General features: G+C 51.3%; 1 protein-coding gene across 3 annotated transcripts in view; it reads right to left on the minus strand.

Moving 5' to 3' along the window:
• Positions 1–37: 37 nt before the first annotated feature.
• The window catches only part of GRHL3 (grainyhead like transcription factor 3), a 97360-nt gene continuing 79463 nt past the window's right edge, over positions 38–17934 (minus strand). For 2 of the 3 annotated variants that reach the window (XM_085081470.1, XM_085081468.1), the window contains exons 2-16: positions 12778–12964; positions 12070–12131; positions 10712–11051; positions 10396–10475; positions 8659–8812; positions 8065–8176; positions 7816–7910; positions 6120–6278; positions 5615–5693; positions 5210–5343; positions 4584–4618; positions 3858–3946; positions 3683–3768; positions 2811–2875; positions 38–870 (exon numbers count right to left, since the gene is read on the minus strand). In XM_085081470.1, the coding sequence (XP_084937596.1) occupies positions 756–870; positions 2811–2875; positions 3683–3768; positions 3858–3946; positions 4584–4618; positions 5210–5343; positions 5615–5693; positions 6120–6278; positions 7816–7910; positions 8065–8176; positions 8659–8812; positions 10396–10475; positions 10712–11051; positions 12070–12131; positions 12778–12945 (1773 nt within the window). In that variant the 5' untranslated portion in view covers positions 12946–12964 and the 3' untranslated portion in view covers positions 38–755. The remainder of the gene's footprint in view (positions 871–2810; positions 2876–3682; positions 3769–3857; positions 3947–4583; positions 4619–5209; positions 5344–5614; positions 5694–6119; positions 6279–7815; positions 7911–8064; positions 8177–8658; positions 8813–10395; positions 10476–10711; positions 11052–12069; positions 12132–12777; positions 12965–17934) is intronic. The other variant, XM_085081469.1, reaches the window with a different exon arrangement.

Below are 17934 nucleotides of genomic sequence, written 5' to 3' on the forward strand. Positions count from 1 at the left end.
TCCATCCCAACTCCGAGTCCAGAGTTGGGTGAAACAGTTCACTTTCTGTCCTTGAGCCTTTATTACTATGGAATATCCAAAACAACACAACCAACAACACAGTTACAAAAGGAGTTCACGGAGAAATGTGAAGCAGCCTGTGTTTGAAATGCTCTGTGTCACCATACTGAGTCCAGTATAAAACAATGCATATTTATACACATATAAAATACAAAAGGAACAATACAGAAATGTATAAACAAGGGTTGTGAGGCCTCTGTGGTATTTACAGTCAGACATGTGGCAGGGAAGTGTTCAACAGGCAGTGTCCGTTCAACAGGAGCTGCAGCTGCGTCAGGGAGAGTCTCTGTGTCAGAGAGGAGCTCAGAGCTGGGCTCAGCTCTGCTGGGGATGCTCTGCAGGGTTTGGGGCAGAAGCCAAGGCCTGGCCTTGCATCTGTCACTGCCAAGGCCACCAGCTCTGCTCTCTGCCCAGGCCTGGCAGTGTCACTTGGTGTGCCCAGCTCTGAAACAGCAGCTCAGGCCCGGCGCCAGAGGGGAATCAAATAAAATAAAATAAAAAATAGTAATAATAATAATAATAAACTCAAACAGAGCCAAGTTCCACGTTCACAGGATGATCTCACAGCAGTCTGTGGCCCAAGCCCAGGGCCATGGGGGTTCAAGTCAAGGCAACAAGTGGGGCACGAGGCTGAGCTCTGTGGGTCACACATGCCAGCTTGGAGAGAAGTCCCAGGAAGTGCTGTCTGCAGCTCTTTAGAGCTCCTTGAGGATGATCTGGAACTTGTTCTCTGCCTCTACCACATCTAGGAGAAAGGCCATGTGGTTGCTGTAGTGCTGGATGATGTTGTTGTCCATGTTCACCAGGATCCTGCAGAGAAAAGCAATGGCTGGGTCAGATGAAAGCAGTTCACCTTACCAGGTCTGAGGGGCTCAACCACTGTTAATTCATTAATTCATTAATTAAAGCCATGGCACAACACAAGGGAAGATCCAGTCAGGGTGCAGATGATCAGCTTCCCTGACCTGGAATCAGTTCCACACAGACAGGAGAAGAGGAAACATTTCAAGGTGGATTTAAACCCCAAACCCTGGTTCAGTGCCAGGAGCCCCTCGTTACTGTAACAGGAATAACGGGGTCTGGCATCACCCCGGGGGCTCCCAGCAATCCCTGGGAAACTGTAACTGCTTGGAGGACACAAAGAACAAATTCTCTCTCTCTGCAGGAAGCTCATCCCCTCCAGCTTCCCACCAGGGTCATTAATGGGGCAGCAGCGTTAATTGTGCAATGCTCCTCCAGCCAAGATTAAAAACAAGAAAAGCTGAGCATCTGACAAACCAAGAGTTCAACAGGCACAACCACGGGGCCCTGCTGTCCCCAGGGTGGGGTGCAGGGACTGGCACAGCCCTGGCACAGCTGCCCAGATGGCCCTGGTGGAGGTGGCAGCTCTGCCCAGGGCTCAGGGCTGAGCGCAGAACTGTCCCCAGCAGCTGGGCAGTGGCACAGCACAGTCAGGAATGACAGGGAGACATTGGCACTCAGAGTCTGGCACTGCCCAGGTGCCCCAAAGAAACTCTGTGGGCACCCTAAATACTCCAGCAGCAGAGCTGATCCCTTCAACTCTGCTAGGTCAGAGCGGAAGCCAGAGAAGTCACCTGTGCCTCTTGCTGCCATCTGATTTCCCAACCACAACCGATCCCAGGCAGCGTTGATCAGGGATCTGAGCCCTCTATTGTTTTTCTGCACCAAACCTCACCAAGATACAAAATTGCTCATTATTGCTCCTGAGTCACCCTGGGACAGAGTTCATGTGCTGAGCTCATCCCAAGAAGGCCATGGCTGGGGCAGGTCCTGCCCTGCTGCTCAGCCCCACTGAGCTCCACAGGCTCACAGCAGATGCAGATCTGCCCCTCAAGCTGTAATTACTGGCACAAGATTGTTTAGGGTGGAGCAATAGGACAAAATTATTGAAAATTAAATCTGGGGGAGCAGGAAGCAGGGCCTGACCCTGCCACCAACCAGAGTGGAGATTATCTTCTATCTCCCACATTTCAGAAGTAGCTGCTGGCGTTGGTCACGTCCAGCCTTCATTAAAGCAGGTGTCAAAATTATTTATTTAATCTAATTTCCAGGCGTGGCCTTTCCTTTTCATGAGATATCTCTTTGCTCCTCCACTTTGGGAAGAGCTGGAAGGACACCTGCCTGCTTTCCCTCCCAGTCACCCTTCAACACTCACTGCTTATCAGATCAAGTAATGAACAAAACCAAAGCCAAACCCAGTTGAGGTGGCCTCTCCCCTGAAGCCACCTGTGCTGGTTTTATCCTTTGAGGAGAAAATTCCCACTTGTGGGGCTAATGGATGAGCAGCATCTGACAGCACTGAGCGCCCTGAGCTCAGGAGAGGGGGAAGAACTCCTGACAAATTCAGCTACTCACTGTGGCCCGTCCCTCATCCTAAAATGTCAGCATTTTTGGAGAAGCAAACACTGATCCTCTCTGATAAGTTCTCCACAACCTCAGGCTTTTAGGCTGAGACACAAAGGATCACCATTAAATTCCCCAAATAATTCCTCCTTCACCCAACTTCCTTTCCTTGGGAGACTTTACCCTCCAAACAAATATAATACAAACAAGCATTATCCCAAATCTTTAAAGCCCAGAAAGATCTGAGTTTTATATGCTCCAAATAGCAGAGCCTGACATGGCTTTACCTTTTATTATCTTGTTAAAAAGCTCTTTGAGCCCATGGCAGAGACTGGAGAGGACAGGTTTGGAGGCACAGCATAAAAGCAGATGAGAGATTAGCTTACCCTCTTTTGCACTTTTTGTAGACTTTATAAATGCTTTCTTCAGGAAGCCCATATTTTTCTGAAATCTGTGAGAGAAAACATGGCAATTCTTTGTACTTGTAAAGTAAAATTCCCATGACAAAAATCAGAGATAACACCAAGCCCGGGTGCTCAGCAACAAAGGATTCCTCCTCAGTTTTACTCAAGAGAACAGAACCATGACCTGAACATCTTCCTGGGCAAGTTCAGTTCTGGTCTTTGGATGTTTTGTAGGTCTTTGCCAAGCATTTTCCATAAAGGTTTTTGACTCTGTGATGAGGGATGGGGGAGGGAGAAGATGGCAAAGAATCCTCTGTGCTGACATTTTTCAGACTCCCTGTTTTTAAAAGTTTGTAAAACCAACAGAGCTTGAAGTGCAGCCATAAAGCCACCCCAGATCTGGGAGGTTTATTGTTTGTTTCCTTCCCAGCAGTCTCCAGAGAGAGCTGGGTTATCAGAGATGCTGCTGATAATCATGGCAGAAATATGTCTGTGTGCTCCTCAAACACAGCCAGGGAACTCTGGCACGAGGCCAGGCTGGGTTTCACACCACACATCTCCAGCCTGGAGAATGGAAAAGGTGTTTGATGGTGGAAAATATGAATGTGCTGTCACAAGAGGAGACTTCCATGAGGATCTGGCCAGGGCAGGAGGTGTGATCCTCCCTCTGCAGCAGCAGCACAGCCCTGCCAGGAGCTGCTGGGAGAGCTCAGCTCCTGCTCACACTTTCCATTCCCATTCCCAAGAGAGAGCAGGCAGGAGAGGCTCAGCCCCATCTCCAGCTTCCTGCTCACCAACTCCATTCCCTCTCATCTCAAGTCTGTCCATTCCCTGGGGGTTTTTGGAGAACTTACAGCTGTCCTGAGGCCCTGCAGGTCTGGGGTCTTCAGCATGAGAGCATCAAACACCTCCTCCGACTCCCTGCGCACGTAGAGCAGCACTGCAAGAGAGAAGGGCAGCACTGTCAGGATCCTTCCCAGTGCTCCCTGAGCAATGTGGCCTCATGAAATTCAACATCCAGGGCTTTACCTCTCTGGGGATCTTCATCCTTGGTTTGCTTTGGAGGGATGGAGTCGAACTCGTCGGTGAAAGAAGCACCACTCCGCTTTAGGGGCAGCCTGGCCAGGGGAACACAACATTCTCAGCAGGACAGAACAGTAAAAGCAAACAAAACAATTCCAGCTACTCAGCTCCTGACTGAACAACCAATTGCTCCAGCAATCAAATATTGGTTTGTAATTAGAGCAGCAGAGCTGTAACTTCCTGCCTAAAGCACACGGGGAGCTCAGGGAGGCCCACACAGGGTTTGGGGTCATTTTTGGGAACCCAAAAGCTTTCTGCACCCTCATTGCACTGCTTCTCTACTGCTATCACCAGACAGAGGAGCCAGGCTGGGGGAGATTCCCGTTTTCCAGTGTGATTCCACCTCATTCCAGTTTGTTTTACAGCCTCTGGGTATATGAACCCTTCAGTGACAGTTGTGATCTTCTATTTTCTCTTTCAAACATTGTCTCCATGAGAACAGGACAATCAGGGAGCAGCTCATGTTGGAGTGACTCTTTGATGGGGACAGAAATGGATCTGTGTTTCTGCAGCCCTGAGTCCCTTCCAGGACAAAGTTTAACTCATCTTCTGGCTCTCAGGGCATCAGGGAAACACTGTGCTCTGTTTTCCTGCCCATGTGGGGATCAAACAGCCCTGACATTCCCACAGGAGCAGAGGATGGATGGGAAATGCACACTGCTGCATCCTCACCTGTTTGCAGAGTTGGGAACAGCAGGAGGGAGCACCTGGAATGCAAAGGAAATGTGGATCTGTGAGTTTGCACAGTGCCAGAGAGGCTGGGGGGAGGCAGCTTGGGCACACGTTAAACATCACTTCCCTCCTCCAGACTCATCACACAATTAAACCCCAGCATCTGTTTCTTAGATTAAATGAAGTCTGATGTAAAGAACTTCTCCAGATTCCCTGTTTCTGACAGACTGAGACAGGCAATGCTGAGGAGCTCTGAAGGACACTGGATTTAGGTTTCCTTAGGGCAGAGGACAGTGGGGAGTGTCCCACCCACACAGGGACTGAGACAGTCACATTTTTCTATAACTTATTTTCTACTGATACTTTTGCCACCCCTGCACTCCCGTGTGGAAGCTGCAGGTGTGTAAACCACAGGAATATGTGGCTGGAAGGAGCCTGGAAAGGTTATCTTGGCCATCACTGCTGCATGACTTGGCCACTCCTGCCAGCTCCGTCCTCGAGTTCACCACATTCCCACAAAGACCTGTGGTGTGGTTTGGGTTTTTTCCCCTAACACAAGTCCTGCTGGGGGAATGATCAGCCTGGGGAGGATGGGGGTGCCAGGCTGGCTGGTTTGAGGGACTCACCGAGCCACACCTCTGCAGGCTGGAGAAGTGGACGTTGGGGATGAACAGGACTGGCTGCGTCTCCAGGTCGCTCTCGGGCCGCAGGAAGGTGATCTCATTCCCTCTGAAGCCAGAGAGCAAACAGCCTTTCAGACCTACAGATGGAGAGTCCAGTTCATCTCAGCTCACACAGCTCTGCCCCTTCCCAAGGCTCCCACTGCAGTGGTGGGGACAGGACAGGCCTGCAGCTCCTCCAGGGGAGCCCAGAGCATTCCCAAAGGTTGGCTGGTGTTAAAGAAGGACTTTGGGCACTGGGAAGGAGCTCAGCAAGGCCTGACTGCCAGGGGAGCATCAGGTTTGGGAATAGCCAGATCCCATGGAGGTTAATGGACAGGGATTTCAACAGAGCAGGGAACAAACACTGACCATTGTTGTTGGAGTCCAGGCATTTTCCTTTCCTTCTGAACTGTTTCCTTTCATCATCCCTCATTTTCCTCTCTGCTCCCTGTGGGAAAATCCAGCAGAATTTAGGGCATTGACAATCCCAACACTGGCAAGAGAGTGGCCACCTCTGGGATGTGACACATGAAGGTGAAGGCAGCCTTTACTCAGAAATGGTCACCTCAGGGACCTTCTGCAGCCCAGCCAGGACTCTCTGACACTCATCAATTAGAAAAACAAAAATAAAATTTGCTTTTAAAAACGAAACATGCAGACAAAAACAGCTGTGAGATTTTTCCATGGGAAGATATCTGAGATGGAGGAAGAACCTCCAAGGAAATTCTCATCTCTTTTGATATTTAACAACTTGTCAAAAATAGCTTATTGTGAGGCACAGTCACACATCTGACTGGGCTGTTCCAGGCTCTCACAGCCTTTCTGGTTTTATTCTTGGGGCCTCTGAGCAGTTTGTTTTTTCTAAATGCAGTACCTTGTCACAGAAGATCTTGATTTGGCACACAGCTCGATGCACCAGCTGGCTGCTGCCACTGCCACAGTCATAGGTGTCGATCTGCAGGTTCAGGGGGACACCCTTCACCCCCTTCTGCGAGGAGAAGTCTGTGCTCAGGCAGTTCACCCCAATGAACACCTGCAGAGAGGAGCAGGGATGGTTGGTGCTGGAAATCTCCTCCTCACCCAGCACTGGGCAGGGACAAAATCAACTGCTGGGGCTCCTTCCAGCCCCACCAGTGCCAGCCTGGCAGGTGAGCTGTTGGTTTCCCACCTGAGCCTCTCCCCCACACCAATTCCAGCTCTTTAACTCAGCCCATCCACTCCCAAAATCCCGCCTGGGGATGTTCTTGCTGATATTTCTGATCTTGCATTTGAACAAGAGACCCTCAGACAGCAAAGCCCTGCAGGAAGGGAGGAGGGCAAGGATCAGCCTCAGGAATTGCACAGCAGTGCTGCTGCTTAAATAAATATTCATCACACTCTGAGCTCTTTTATCAGCAGGAGGGAGTTAGCTCCAGTGGGAACTTTGGAAGAAAAGCTGAGCACAGCCTTAATCCAAATTGTATCTCCAAACTGCCAGTTCTTTGGTGTGACCTTGGAATTCCCCTGGACCCTGGGGACAGATTTGCAGCTGCAGAAGCTCCCAGAGCTCCCTCAGCTGAGGATTTCAGCCCTGAAACCTGCTGTCAGCTCGAGGGAGTTCCTAGGAAAGCAAACCACTTCACTGTGGGGTGAAGTTTAATTGGAAGGAGAGCAGTAACAGGTGCCAGGGACAACCCAAACACCCAAATACCTGACCCCTCCTGTTCCCAGCCCCTGACCCCTCCTGTCTCACTCCCAGCCCTCGGAGCTCTCTGAAGTCTCACCTCTGCCTGCCCCAGGCCAGTGCATGAGCAGAGTTTCTGCTAAGAGTTAAATCCAGTTTTGCTGAGGTGCCCCCAGGGCTTGCCACATACCTGACATATTTCCATTTCTGACAGCTTTGCCTTGAAGACATTTGTTAACCTCTTGGGTTGTAAAAGACCCAGGTTGCCTTTGGGCTAAAGAAGGGCTTATTGAGATCCCAAAGCCAGGCAGGGTTTTCCCAAGCTTCAGAGACTTGGGGCATTTATGCTTCTCTTTTTTTTCCTAGTTACTCCATCTGTTTTTCAAACCCCACTAACTACAAAGTGTTAATGAGAGACTGAGGAGATGCAGCAGAGACAGCTATAATAAACTTTACAGGTTGAAGGTGAAAAGGGATCTTGTGACCTGCCTGGCTCCTCTCCACATCCCACAAGGCTCAGGTCAGCCATGTCTGCATCAGGCTGCCTGCAAAGGAGGGTCTTTGTTCCCTGAGCTGGGGGTTATCCAAACAGGCTGCAGCTACCTGTGAGCAGAGCCCTGAATTGCTGCAAAAACCTTTCTTCAGTTATCCATCAGCACTAGGAAAACATCCCTGAGCCAGTCTGGGCTGTGCCCAGAGTGTTTATTAGCTCATGGCAGTGCTTAAGCACACACTGAGGCACAGTGTCCTGCTGCTGTCCTGCCAGGCAAACACTCCTGGGGCCACTGCAGCGGCAGGGCTTGATTTGAAACTCCCAGCTGAGCACTGGGGCAGTGCCTGGGCTGTCAGCAAGGAGCTGCAGCTTTGCTGAGCACCATTCCCACATCCCTGCACAGGCAGTTTGTACCTTGGCCTCCTCGTGGATGTTCCACACGAAGGACAGGGCGTTGTAGGCCAACTCCTCGATGTTCTGCACAGTGTTGAAGTTCTCCTTGCAGTCAGCTGGAAGGCAGTGGAGGAGCAGTTCACACTGGAGCTGAAACTGGTGACATTCCCAAGGCCTCCCACCCCCAAATGCCACCCTGGCTGCCTCCAAGGCCAGGAGAAGCCCTGGGCTGCACTCAGGTGGTGGCAGAAGCTCCCCAGCCCCTCTTACCCACATCGATGACCCTCTGCTTGGCCGTGGGCTGCCGCGAGTGCCAATGCTTCCAGAACTTGAGCTGCTCCGTGGGGATCTTCTCGTTGTCAAACACGATCATCACCACGCTCTGCAACACAGCCAGCACAGCCCAGCTCAGCACAGCAGCAGGGCAGTGCCCTCCTCACCCTTTCCTCAGGGCCACAGAAAACATGGCATTGTGTAGCTGGGGAAGCTGAGGAGGGCAAGGGAGGGGATTTGGGCACAGCCATTTGGCACATTCATCACAGGGGCAGCTCCAAGGCCTGGCCACACATCCCAGGAGCACGATGGGGATCCTGTCCCTGCCTCAGAGCTCCTCCCAGCAGAGCCCCAGCCAGCCCTCTGTGCATCCCCACGCTCTCTGTGACAAATTTCAGCTCCACAGAGGCTCCTGCAGGGCAGCACACAATTATCCTGCTGGGACTGAACCCATCCCAGTCATCACTTTAAGCCAACATGAGCCACAAAGCCATCACTGCTCCTGTTCAGCTCTGTTCCCAGACCAGTGGAGCTGCTGGATGTCCCTCTGCAGTGTGTGTCAGCAGAGCTGTCAGCCTGGCTCTGTCTTACCTTCACTTTATTTGAGGACAAGTGCAAACATTTGCTGTCTCCAGCTGTCCGCAGCGTGATGGGGTAGAACTGTCCTTTGTTGAGGTAGGCCATGGGAGAGTCCCCAGATTTGATGTGAATGGCTTTGGGTGACCCCAGAGTGTATTCAAAGTCACTGGGATGGAACAAAGAGAGGATGAATAAGCACCTCTGCTGCTGTTTCACTGCAAAAGCAAAACAAGAGCCCCGGGAGTCTCCACCCCGCGGGCTGCAGGCTCTGCACACACGGCAGTTTCTGCTCCATTCCCCACCTCACACACCCTGACACAGCACAGCACATTCTGATCCTCCCCAACACCCTGCCTGGGGAGCAGCACTGCTCCTACAACCTCATTTTACATCTTGTCTTTGGCTTAAAATCCCCTGGATGTGACTGCAGCCAGTATTTTTGTGTGGATGGCAACAGAACCATTGCTTAAACCAAACACACAAAACCAGGTACCTGCCATGAGACTTTTACAATGTCCTAAACTCAGGTTCCTCTCTCTGAATTCACATTCTTCCTGGCTGAGCCAGGAAGACTCTCCCTTAATGGTCCTGTAGAAAAGGACCTGCAGGACACCAACACCTGTTTGGTTATGCAGGACTGACTTAGAATCCCAGCTCGTGGGACTCTCAGTCTGGTGGGCAGCAAGTTTAGCTTTTCCAGAAAAGCTTTGCAGTGTCACACACAGGAAGGTGTCACTGCTGGCAAGGGAATTTGAAAGAAGAGCCTGAATTCAGCAGCTCTTGGGCCTTGACCAGCACCTGTGAGCATTGAAACCATGAGGCCACAGCTGGTTTCTGCTGTGAGGAATCCATGCAAGCCACCACCTGTACAGAGCCTTCACTCAGACCCTTCAAGTGCCCTGTTTAGTCACCAACCCATCTCCTTCCTGCTCCACCTCCTGTGATGCCATCTCTGAAGATGGGCTTGGCAGCTCCTCTTATCTGGAGCCAGGAGAGCCAGAGAGAACTTCAGTGCACAAATAAACAGTGAGCAGGGAGCCTCTGGCTCGGGGAGACGGGGAGACGCTGCTGTCTGTGTGAACATCCCCACGTCTGACAGCTGAGTCACCGAGTCAGCTGACTCAGGAGGCAAATAAAAAGTGGGAGGTGAAATAATGTTACCTGCTGGGAGGTTTGATTTGGTATCTGGAGCAGCAAAGCTCTGCCTGACAGAGGGGTGGAAAGCAGGAAGAAATCCCTCTCATGTTTTAGGAATGAGAGGCAGTGGCACCCTCTAAAATCAAGGCTGACTAACAGAGCTAAGTGAGAACCTCAACCTTAGATTAGGGGAGGCTGATTGTCACCCTCATCCCCTGCCAGCCTCCTTTTCTCTGTCATTTACCCATTCCCAGTGGCCTGTGGGAAGATGGTGCAGTCACCTGGCTGTCTCAGCATCAGGGGACCAAGCAGAGCTCCCTGGGAAGGGGCTGTCACCTCAGGGTGACCATGAGATGTGACAGCAGCTGGCCCTGGATCTCCCCAGTTTGTGCACAGAACAATCCCTGCTTTGGGTCTGAAATCTCACAGAGCAGCAACTTGCTCTGAAAACTCCTAGGAGACACAAGCTGTGCCTGCAAAAGCACAGGGGCTGTAATTTGCACTGCTCACTGCCCAGGCTGGGCTGGGGAGAGGAAAGGGATGCAGTCTTGCCCCAGGAAAGAGACAGAGCCAAGTGTTCCCTGGAAACCCAAACCCACAGATTGCTGTTACCTCTTCACTCCGTCTGTGGGGTAACTCTCGGGGCAGGGTGGCTCTGGCTGGGGTTTGAGGATGTCACTGAAGAGCAGAGTCTGCAGAACAATGGAAACACAAGTCAAAGTAGAATCTTTCCTTGCTTTCTCCATCCACCTTCTCCCAGACACCTCAGCAGATAAAACATTGACCCTCATCACCTCCAAAATCAACACAAACGCCCCAGAATTCCAACAGGAAGAGCACCAAGCTTCCCACACAAGAGCAAAGCTCCTTCTGCCCCCACAGGAGCCCCCCAGAGCAGAGCAGAGCAGAGCAACCCCCAGGCTCTCACCTCCTGAGGGTCCTCCTTGAAGGTGCTGTCGGGCTGCCAGCGCTGCTGTGCTGGGGCCATGGGCAGGCTGTCAAACAGGGAGTTCAGGGAGCTGCTGTCATACACATCCCCCGGGGGCACCAGGAAGGTGTCTGGAGTGGCTTCCAGCTTGCTGGTGCCTGCAGGGAGCAGGGCTGGCTTGTGAGGAGCAGGGACACCGTCGAGGCTGAGGCCATTCTTCTTGGGAGGCTCGCAGAACTCCTGGGTCATGGAGACGTTTTCTGACAGGAGCTTCATGAGATGGGCTGAGCCATCAAACGAGGGGATCTCAGGCTCATAATCCATCCCGTGGCAGTGCCTGCTGGAGAGAGGGCCTGGTCAGAGCAGAGCACAGCCTGAGCAACCCCAGTGCCACTGCCAGCAGTGCCTCCTGTGCTGCTGGCCTGGCTGACCCTGAGTCAGCCCTGCTCAGCTCTGCTGGGCCTGGGAGAGCTGACAGGCCCTGGGTGATCTCCACCCACAGCTCTCAGTGCAGTCAGCAGGAGCCAGAGGTGCTCAGCAGATAAGGGATGATCACAGGGGATCAGAGAATTTGGTTCAGATGTGGTTTGGGCTGCACACCCAGGGCATACATCCCCTGTTCCTTTATTTAGGCCATGACACCCTCAGAGCAGCAGGGATAAGAAAGATAACTGCTGTGTGGGCTGTCCAACACAAATCCTTTCATGGCTCATTGATGCTGAATGATTACTTTTATACTTTTTTTTTTAAGTAAAGCCAATTCTGATACAAATTCACAAACTCCAGCAGCTTAGGAAGCAAAAACCAAAAGCAGCTTAATTCAGTTTACTTCTAAAGGAGTGAAGTATCACTCGAGGTTTATTTTGCCAAAGTACACAGCATCCAGGAAGGGGAACTGAACTCATAGTGGCAAATGAGCCATTAATTTAATAGTTAATTATCTGAAAACCTCAAAGGACAAATGGGAGTCACTGGAAGAGAATCCTGGGAGAGTGGAACAGAAACCCTCATCAGCCCTGGGAATGGAAGAGGATTTGGCCATTCCCTTCTTGCTGCCAGTGCTCAATCCTTCTGCCCTTTGCAATTGTCACAAAGTAGGAAATAAAGGCAATTTCTTCAGCAAACCCCTGTGAACACAGCCAGACAGATCCTCAGGTGTGTAAATGGGTGTAGCTCCATTTAGAGCTGCTTGGGACCTGGCCTAAAGAATTTTAATGTGTGTCTCAGGGTTAATGAGCTGCACTGTTGCTGGTAATAACACCGTGCTTTGATGTCTATTTTCTGCAAGCTCAGAGAGCCATCGTGCATTTCAGCAGCTGCAGCAGAGAGACAACCCCAGAGAGAGAACTGAAGCCAACCTCTTTGCCAGGTCATTGCGTCCCATCATCCCAGCTGGGAGAATCCTCTTCTCCTTTGGCACCTAGGACAAGGCAGAGCAAAGAGTTTGTTTATTATTGGATTTTATTAATGGAAAACAGAGGCAAAATTAGCTCTGTCTGTGAGCAAGTGAAGCCTCCCAGATCAAACCCTGTGTGGATAACAAACAGCAGAGCTGGGCTCTCCCTGGATTCCCAAATAACCTCGGGCAAGTCGCATCAGCTTGTGCTGGGCAGGACCTTCAGAAGCACCCAAGTGAGTGGAAACATCATTCCTACTGCTTTCAGTTAGGGATAAATCAGATCCCCATTTTCTTTGATTTCCTGCAGCAGCGCTGGAAGAATAAAGCTGGTGGGGTCTGCAAGGCTTTTCCAGCCCAACATCCCTCAAAGCACTGCTGTTCCTCGTGGGTAAAAAACCCAAACTCACAACACCTACACTCAGTTCTTCCACATGTTCTGGATTCCCTCAGAGTGCTGGTTTGTGCCTCAGTTTACCACTGGGGATACTGGTGGCACCTGGAGGTGTTGGTGATCATTGGGTAAACAACTCAGGGCTCAGTAGATGAGGGAATTCAGTAGAGGAGTTCCCTCCAAGGTGGTACATATTCTACACCTATTCTACACTTATTTTACTCCTATTTTACACCTATTTCACACCTATTTTGGCCCCCAGCCCCAGGGACTCACCATGTAGTAGTCGTAGAGGAGGCTCAGGGCAGCCACACTGTCATCATCCCCATTCACCCTCATCATGGCCTTGGTGGCTGCAGTCAGGGGGTTCTCCAGGTAGGTTTTCCAGGCTTCATCTTCGCTGGTGTAGGGGAATTTCTGGAAGTTCATGGTGTCATTCTTCATCAGACGCACGGATCTAAAACTGAGCAGCACAGAGGAATGAAGGAATGAAGGAGGAGGATTTTCCACAGGGATTTCCATGGGCACAGGAAGGGCTTCCCACAGGCACTGTGGAATGGAGCAGGGATGCTCTCCTGGTGCTTAAACCCCACAGCCTTTGGGATCACCAACTCTTCTGGGCACAAACCAGGCCAGAGCCTCTCCAGGGGCAGCTGCACCTCTGCTCTCTCCTCCAAAACCCCATCAGCTGCTCCTTCCTGCACCACTAATATGATATTTTTTTCCCAATGATTTGTAGATGATTTTACTCAGAGGGAAGCAGACAGGCAGATCACAACCCCCTCCTTTCCACCAAAAAATTCCTGACTGAGGTGAGGCTCGTGGGACTACGTGAGAAGCAACACACCAAAATAATGCCCTGCCTGTCCTCTCTTCTGGCACTTTCTCCAGGTCTCTCCATCTTATGTTAATAAACTGTCAGACACTTAATTACCCAAACATTGGTCATCTTTCCTTTTCCTCCAGCAAATGCTGCCAGCAGCCAGCACAGCAGTGCCTCTGTGCATTCCCTAGTGCTCTGTGCTCAAAGATTGGACTCATGGGATCATTTAGGGTGGGGGAAAAACCCCACAGGTCATCAAATCCAAATCCCACCATGTCTACAGAGGGGGACTGCTCCTGTCACTCCTGCCTGTCACACCTGCCTGTCACCTGCACGTGGTGTCATCACCACAGCTCACACCATTCACCACAAAATAACAACTCCATGGACAAAAATTCCTTTCTCCTCAAAATGGAAATGTCCAGGAAAGGCAAGACTGGGTTTTATTAGCAGAAAAGGTTTAAAAAATTATAAGATTTCTTTAAATCTCCAAAGTTGCCAAGAGCTGACTGGAGTTAAACCACGACATCACCTGCTGATGTTTTTTCATGGAAAGACAAAGGAAATCTACAGGAATTACAGCAATGAATGCTACATTTAATGGCATTTTTATAAGGAATATGTTGTTTTCATTAAGCTACTCTCCATGTGCTCATAATAAGTCCTGGTCTAGACTTTTAAGTGAATCATTCAGAGAACAATAATTCCTTTTGAAAGGAAGCTGGCATCCCTGAAACTCCCCATGGTTGCTGTCACCAGGCACTGCCACCCTGCCTGGGGGAGCTCTGAGGGGACAAAACCAAGAGCCCAGAGGGTGTTCCTGGGCTGGAACCTGGAGATGGACCTTGGATGGGGTGAGGATGCTGCTCCTTCCTCCCTGGCAGCCTCACAGGAACCAATCTGTCACGCTGCAGCAGGGAATACACATTAAACCATGCAGGATGGCTTTGGGATGCTCTGGATCAAATAAACATTAAACCATGCAGGATGGCTTTGGGATACTCCTGGATCAGACTCCAGAGCTCTCCTTGGCTCAAATTCCTGCTTTAGTGCCTTCCCTGCCTAACAAAACAAATTACAGCACTGAAGTAGTTTGCAGTTCAGGAATTACAGCTGATTTTTTCCATGAGGCCACCAAGGGCTGCCTCTGCTGTCCCTGTCACCTTTTCCTTAAGCAGTACTTGGCTTTTCCCTCCACCCTCGAGCTGCACAGCTGTCCCAGCCCTGCCGGTGGCCCGAGGCTCCCAATTCCCGCTGGTTCTGTGCCCACGTGGCAGCGGAGCTGGGGCTGCCAGCAGCTCCATCACACCCAGGATAACGGGAACGCCGAGTTCGCTCCTCTTCCCCCTCGGTTTCACCCCGCGCCTGAAACTCCGGCAGGTGTTTGGGGAGTTTCGTTGTCTTTAGCGTTTCTCACGCAGCCCATTCTCCCTCCCTCCTCCCTCCGTGCCGTCAGAGCTGCTGCTGTCTCCGAGCAGAGCCATGGGAATGACTCAGATTTCAGCTCGCTGCTGGGGCTGTTGGGTCCTGTCCGGACAGGAATCCTCAGCCGCTCTCAATCCCATCTTCCCAAGGAAGAATCGGCAGTGAGACTGAGCCCCGATCACTTGGGATCGGCAGAGATAAACACAGCGGGGCGAGATGGAGCAACAGAGCCTTCAGGAGCTTTAAAAAGCACAGGTATCATGAGAAAAAATGCTTGGGAGCTTTAAAGCATTCCTTGTGTGATTCCCTCCTGCCCCTCATCTCTGCTGGGAGAAACCATGGCAAAAGCACAGTGGAAAACCTGCTTTATGCCCTGGAATAAAGCAAAGGCACTTTCCTGAGGGATGAGCCATGCCCGGAGCTGGACAGAGCCAAAACCGGGGCACACATTGCCCCGTGGTGCTCCTGCCACAAGGCAGCAGAGTCCTGCAGGGACTGGGATGGCAGGACTGGGACAGCAGCATTTCAGGCTGCTCCAGCAGGACACTCTGGGAGCTTCAGGCAGAACCTGAGGTGCTCAGAACCTGCAGAGGCCTTGAAAGTCAGAGCAGCTCCTGGGTGCACTGGTCCCAGTGAGCCTGAGATTCACCCAGCTGAGGATTGGCACAAATGACAGGAATTGCCTTTTTATTCCACCTTGTTTCTGCCCCAGAGCCCACAGGATCCCTGGTAGGCACTGGGATATGTGACTGGGGCCATGTGAATCACTGCAGAGCAAACTGAGCAGGGCATGCAGGGAACATCCACCCCATTTACTTGTCCAGAGAGGTCAGCCCTGCTCTGCCCTATTCCTCAAGGTCACCAGGGCTACCCAGTATCTGGGGAAGGAGGGTGATTTGAGGAGATAAGCAGATGTGGTGACACGTTTAAGGCACCTTTTTGACACCAATACCTACAGCCCACTGTCCATCAGCTTGCTCCCACAGCACTTCAGAGTGCACCGATCCCACCAGCAACCCCTGGGCAGCACAGATGCAGGAAGAGACATCCAAATCCAGATCCAAACACTCCTGAACTTTACCTTCCTCACTGCCTGATGCCCTGTGGCTGGGTGGAATGGGCTGTGTTTGCCCATTCCAAACTGCCTGCTGTGTTTAGCAAAGCCAGAGCTCCTTTCCCAGGCCAGAGGAACACAAACACGTGGGGCAGTGGAGCCTCGGGGCCATGAGCAAAGCAGAGCAGGACTGGGGAAGGGAGCAGTCTGTTTGTTTCCAAACAGCTGGCAGTGTGACACAAGGTGATCCCAGCCCCTTTGCCCACCCTGCCTCTGTTTCCCCGATTTCTGCTGGTGCTGGATAAACACTCAGGGCTATGCTGAAACAGAACATTGCCCAAAGGGTCTAGGTGGGGACATCAGCCAAGCAGGAAAGAGCCCTTGGATTGCCTTTGCCTCGGCTGGGTTTCTGTGGGAGGCTTTGCTGGCCTTTGAGCTTTGTGTTGCTGTCTTTGTTCTCTCCCCTACAACTGATTAAGCCTCTAATCTAAATATTGGCCATGCCAGATGCTGGTGGCTACAGAGCAGCACCACATTGTCAAAGGAGCAGGGAATACATGGCAACCAGCAGCAGGAATTCAGAGCCACAGAACAGACCCAGGTCCTGAGGAGCTCAGGGATAGCCCAGGCAGCTCCTGCGGGGGTTTTGTCACTCTGGGTTTGGGCATTGTGCTCTCCTCCCTCTTGAAACAACCCTGGTGTTCCCCAAGTTCTTGTCAGGAATACAGGGAAGGATCAGCACTGCTCTGGAGAGGGCAAGGCCAGCAGCTGCTTTCTGGGGCAGAGATTTTAACCTGCTAACCTTGGCAGAACAACAGCATCCCACAAAGTGACCTCATTGCTGAAGCCAGACTCCTCAGCTGGGCTCTGATTCTGTAATTTCTTTGCAGGTTGAATAAAAAGGACACCTGAAGAGCAGGGGACAGCACAGCCAGCAGTGAGTGCAGTGTCACAGGCCCACTCACAGCCAGGCAAAAATCCAAACAGAGACAGAACCAGGAAAAAAAACCACAAAAAGAAACACAACAAACAGACTAATGATGAAAAGCACTGCCTGGGTGCCAAGTACAACACAGAGTCAATCCACAGGCAAAGGCCTGCAGGACCATAATCCCATGGCCCCTGACCTGCTCTGCTTACAGGATTGGGATATTTTCTCTGGCAGCTGGGGAACAATGTGGCCTCTGTCACTGGTTTGTGCAGGGGCATTTCAGCAGCACCCTCAGCCCCGGGGGAACTCAGCACAGCCAAGTGAAGTTTCCCAGCAAAGGTTCACCCCAGGCAGTGCAGGAACTTCTCTTTGCCAGGATTCTGTGGCTCTGTGTGGCACAGGAGTGATCCAGGTAACTCATCCCACCCAGCCTGGGGAACATGCAGGGATTCACTTGTCTCCTGGCCCTTTTGGGTTACCTACAGCTCTTTAGAAACAGAAACCCCAAACCAGCTCCATATTCATCCTTTCTCACACCAGCCTGACCCCTGCTTTTGTAGCTCTTTACTAGCACAGCAGAAGGACCCAAGGACAGGGATTGGCACTAGAATGCCTCATGCTGGGTTGTTCAGCAAAGATGAGAGAACAGAACAAGACCTGAACCTCTGCTGTAAATCTCAGCAGCATTGGGCTCTTTCCTACCTCTGTAGCCTGGAGGGCTCCCGAGACAATCCATGGGATGTTTGGGGGACACCAGCTGGGATTGTGCTTTACCTGATAACATCATCCTGCAGGGATCCACCCACCCCATCCCATTGCACAAAGAGTCCTGATTTAGTGCCTCCCCTGCCTAACAAAACAAATTACAGCACAGAATTCCTTTGCAGTTCAGGAATTACGGCTGATTTTTCCCAGAAGCAGTTTCAGATGTCAGATGGTTCAGTTTTGGGGTGTCCTGAGTTTCAGGGATATCTGACTCCAAAGGGAGACACAAAACCAGGCTCTGAGCATCTGCTGCCACCTGGCACTTCTGAAATATTGGTGTAAACTTCACTCTCTTTCCTATTTTCATTGTGGACAGATAGAGACACCTTATGTACAGATATTCCTGGACACAAACCTTCACCTCACCAACACATCACACACACTTTGCATGGAAGCTCCCAGTCCTTCACCCACCAAAAGGGAGATTGTATATTC

The sequence above is a fragment of the Lichenostomus cassidix genome, chromosome 23 (assembly GCF_008360975.1).
Source record: "Lichenostomus cassidix isolate B80296 chromosome 23, HeHo_3.0, whole genome shotgun sequence".
NCBI lineage: Eukaryota > Metazoa > Chordata > Aves > Passeriformes > Meliphagidae > Lichenostomus > Lichenostomus cassidix.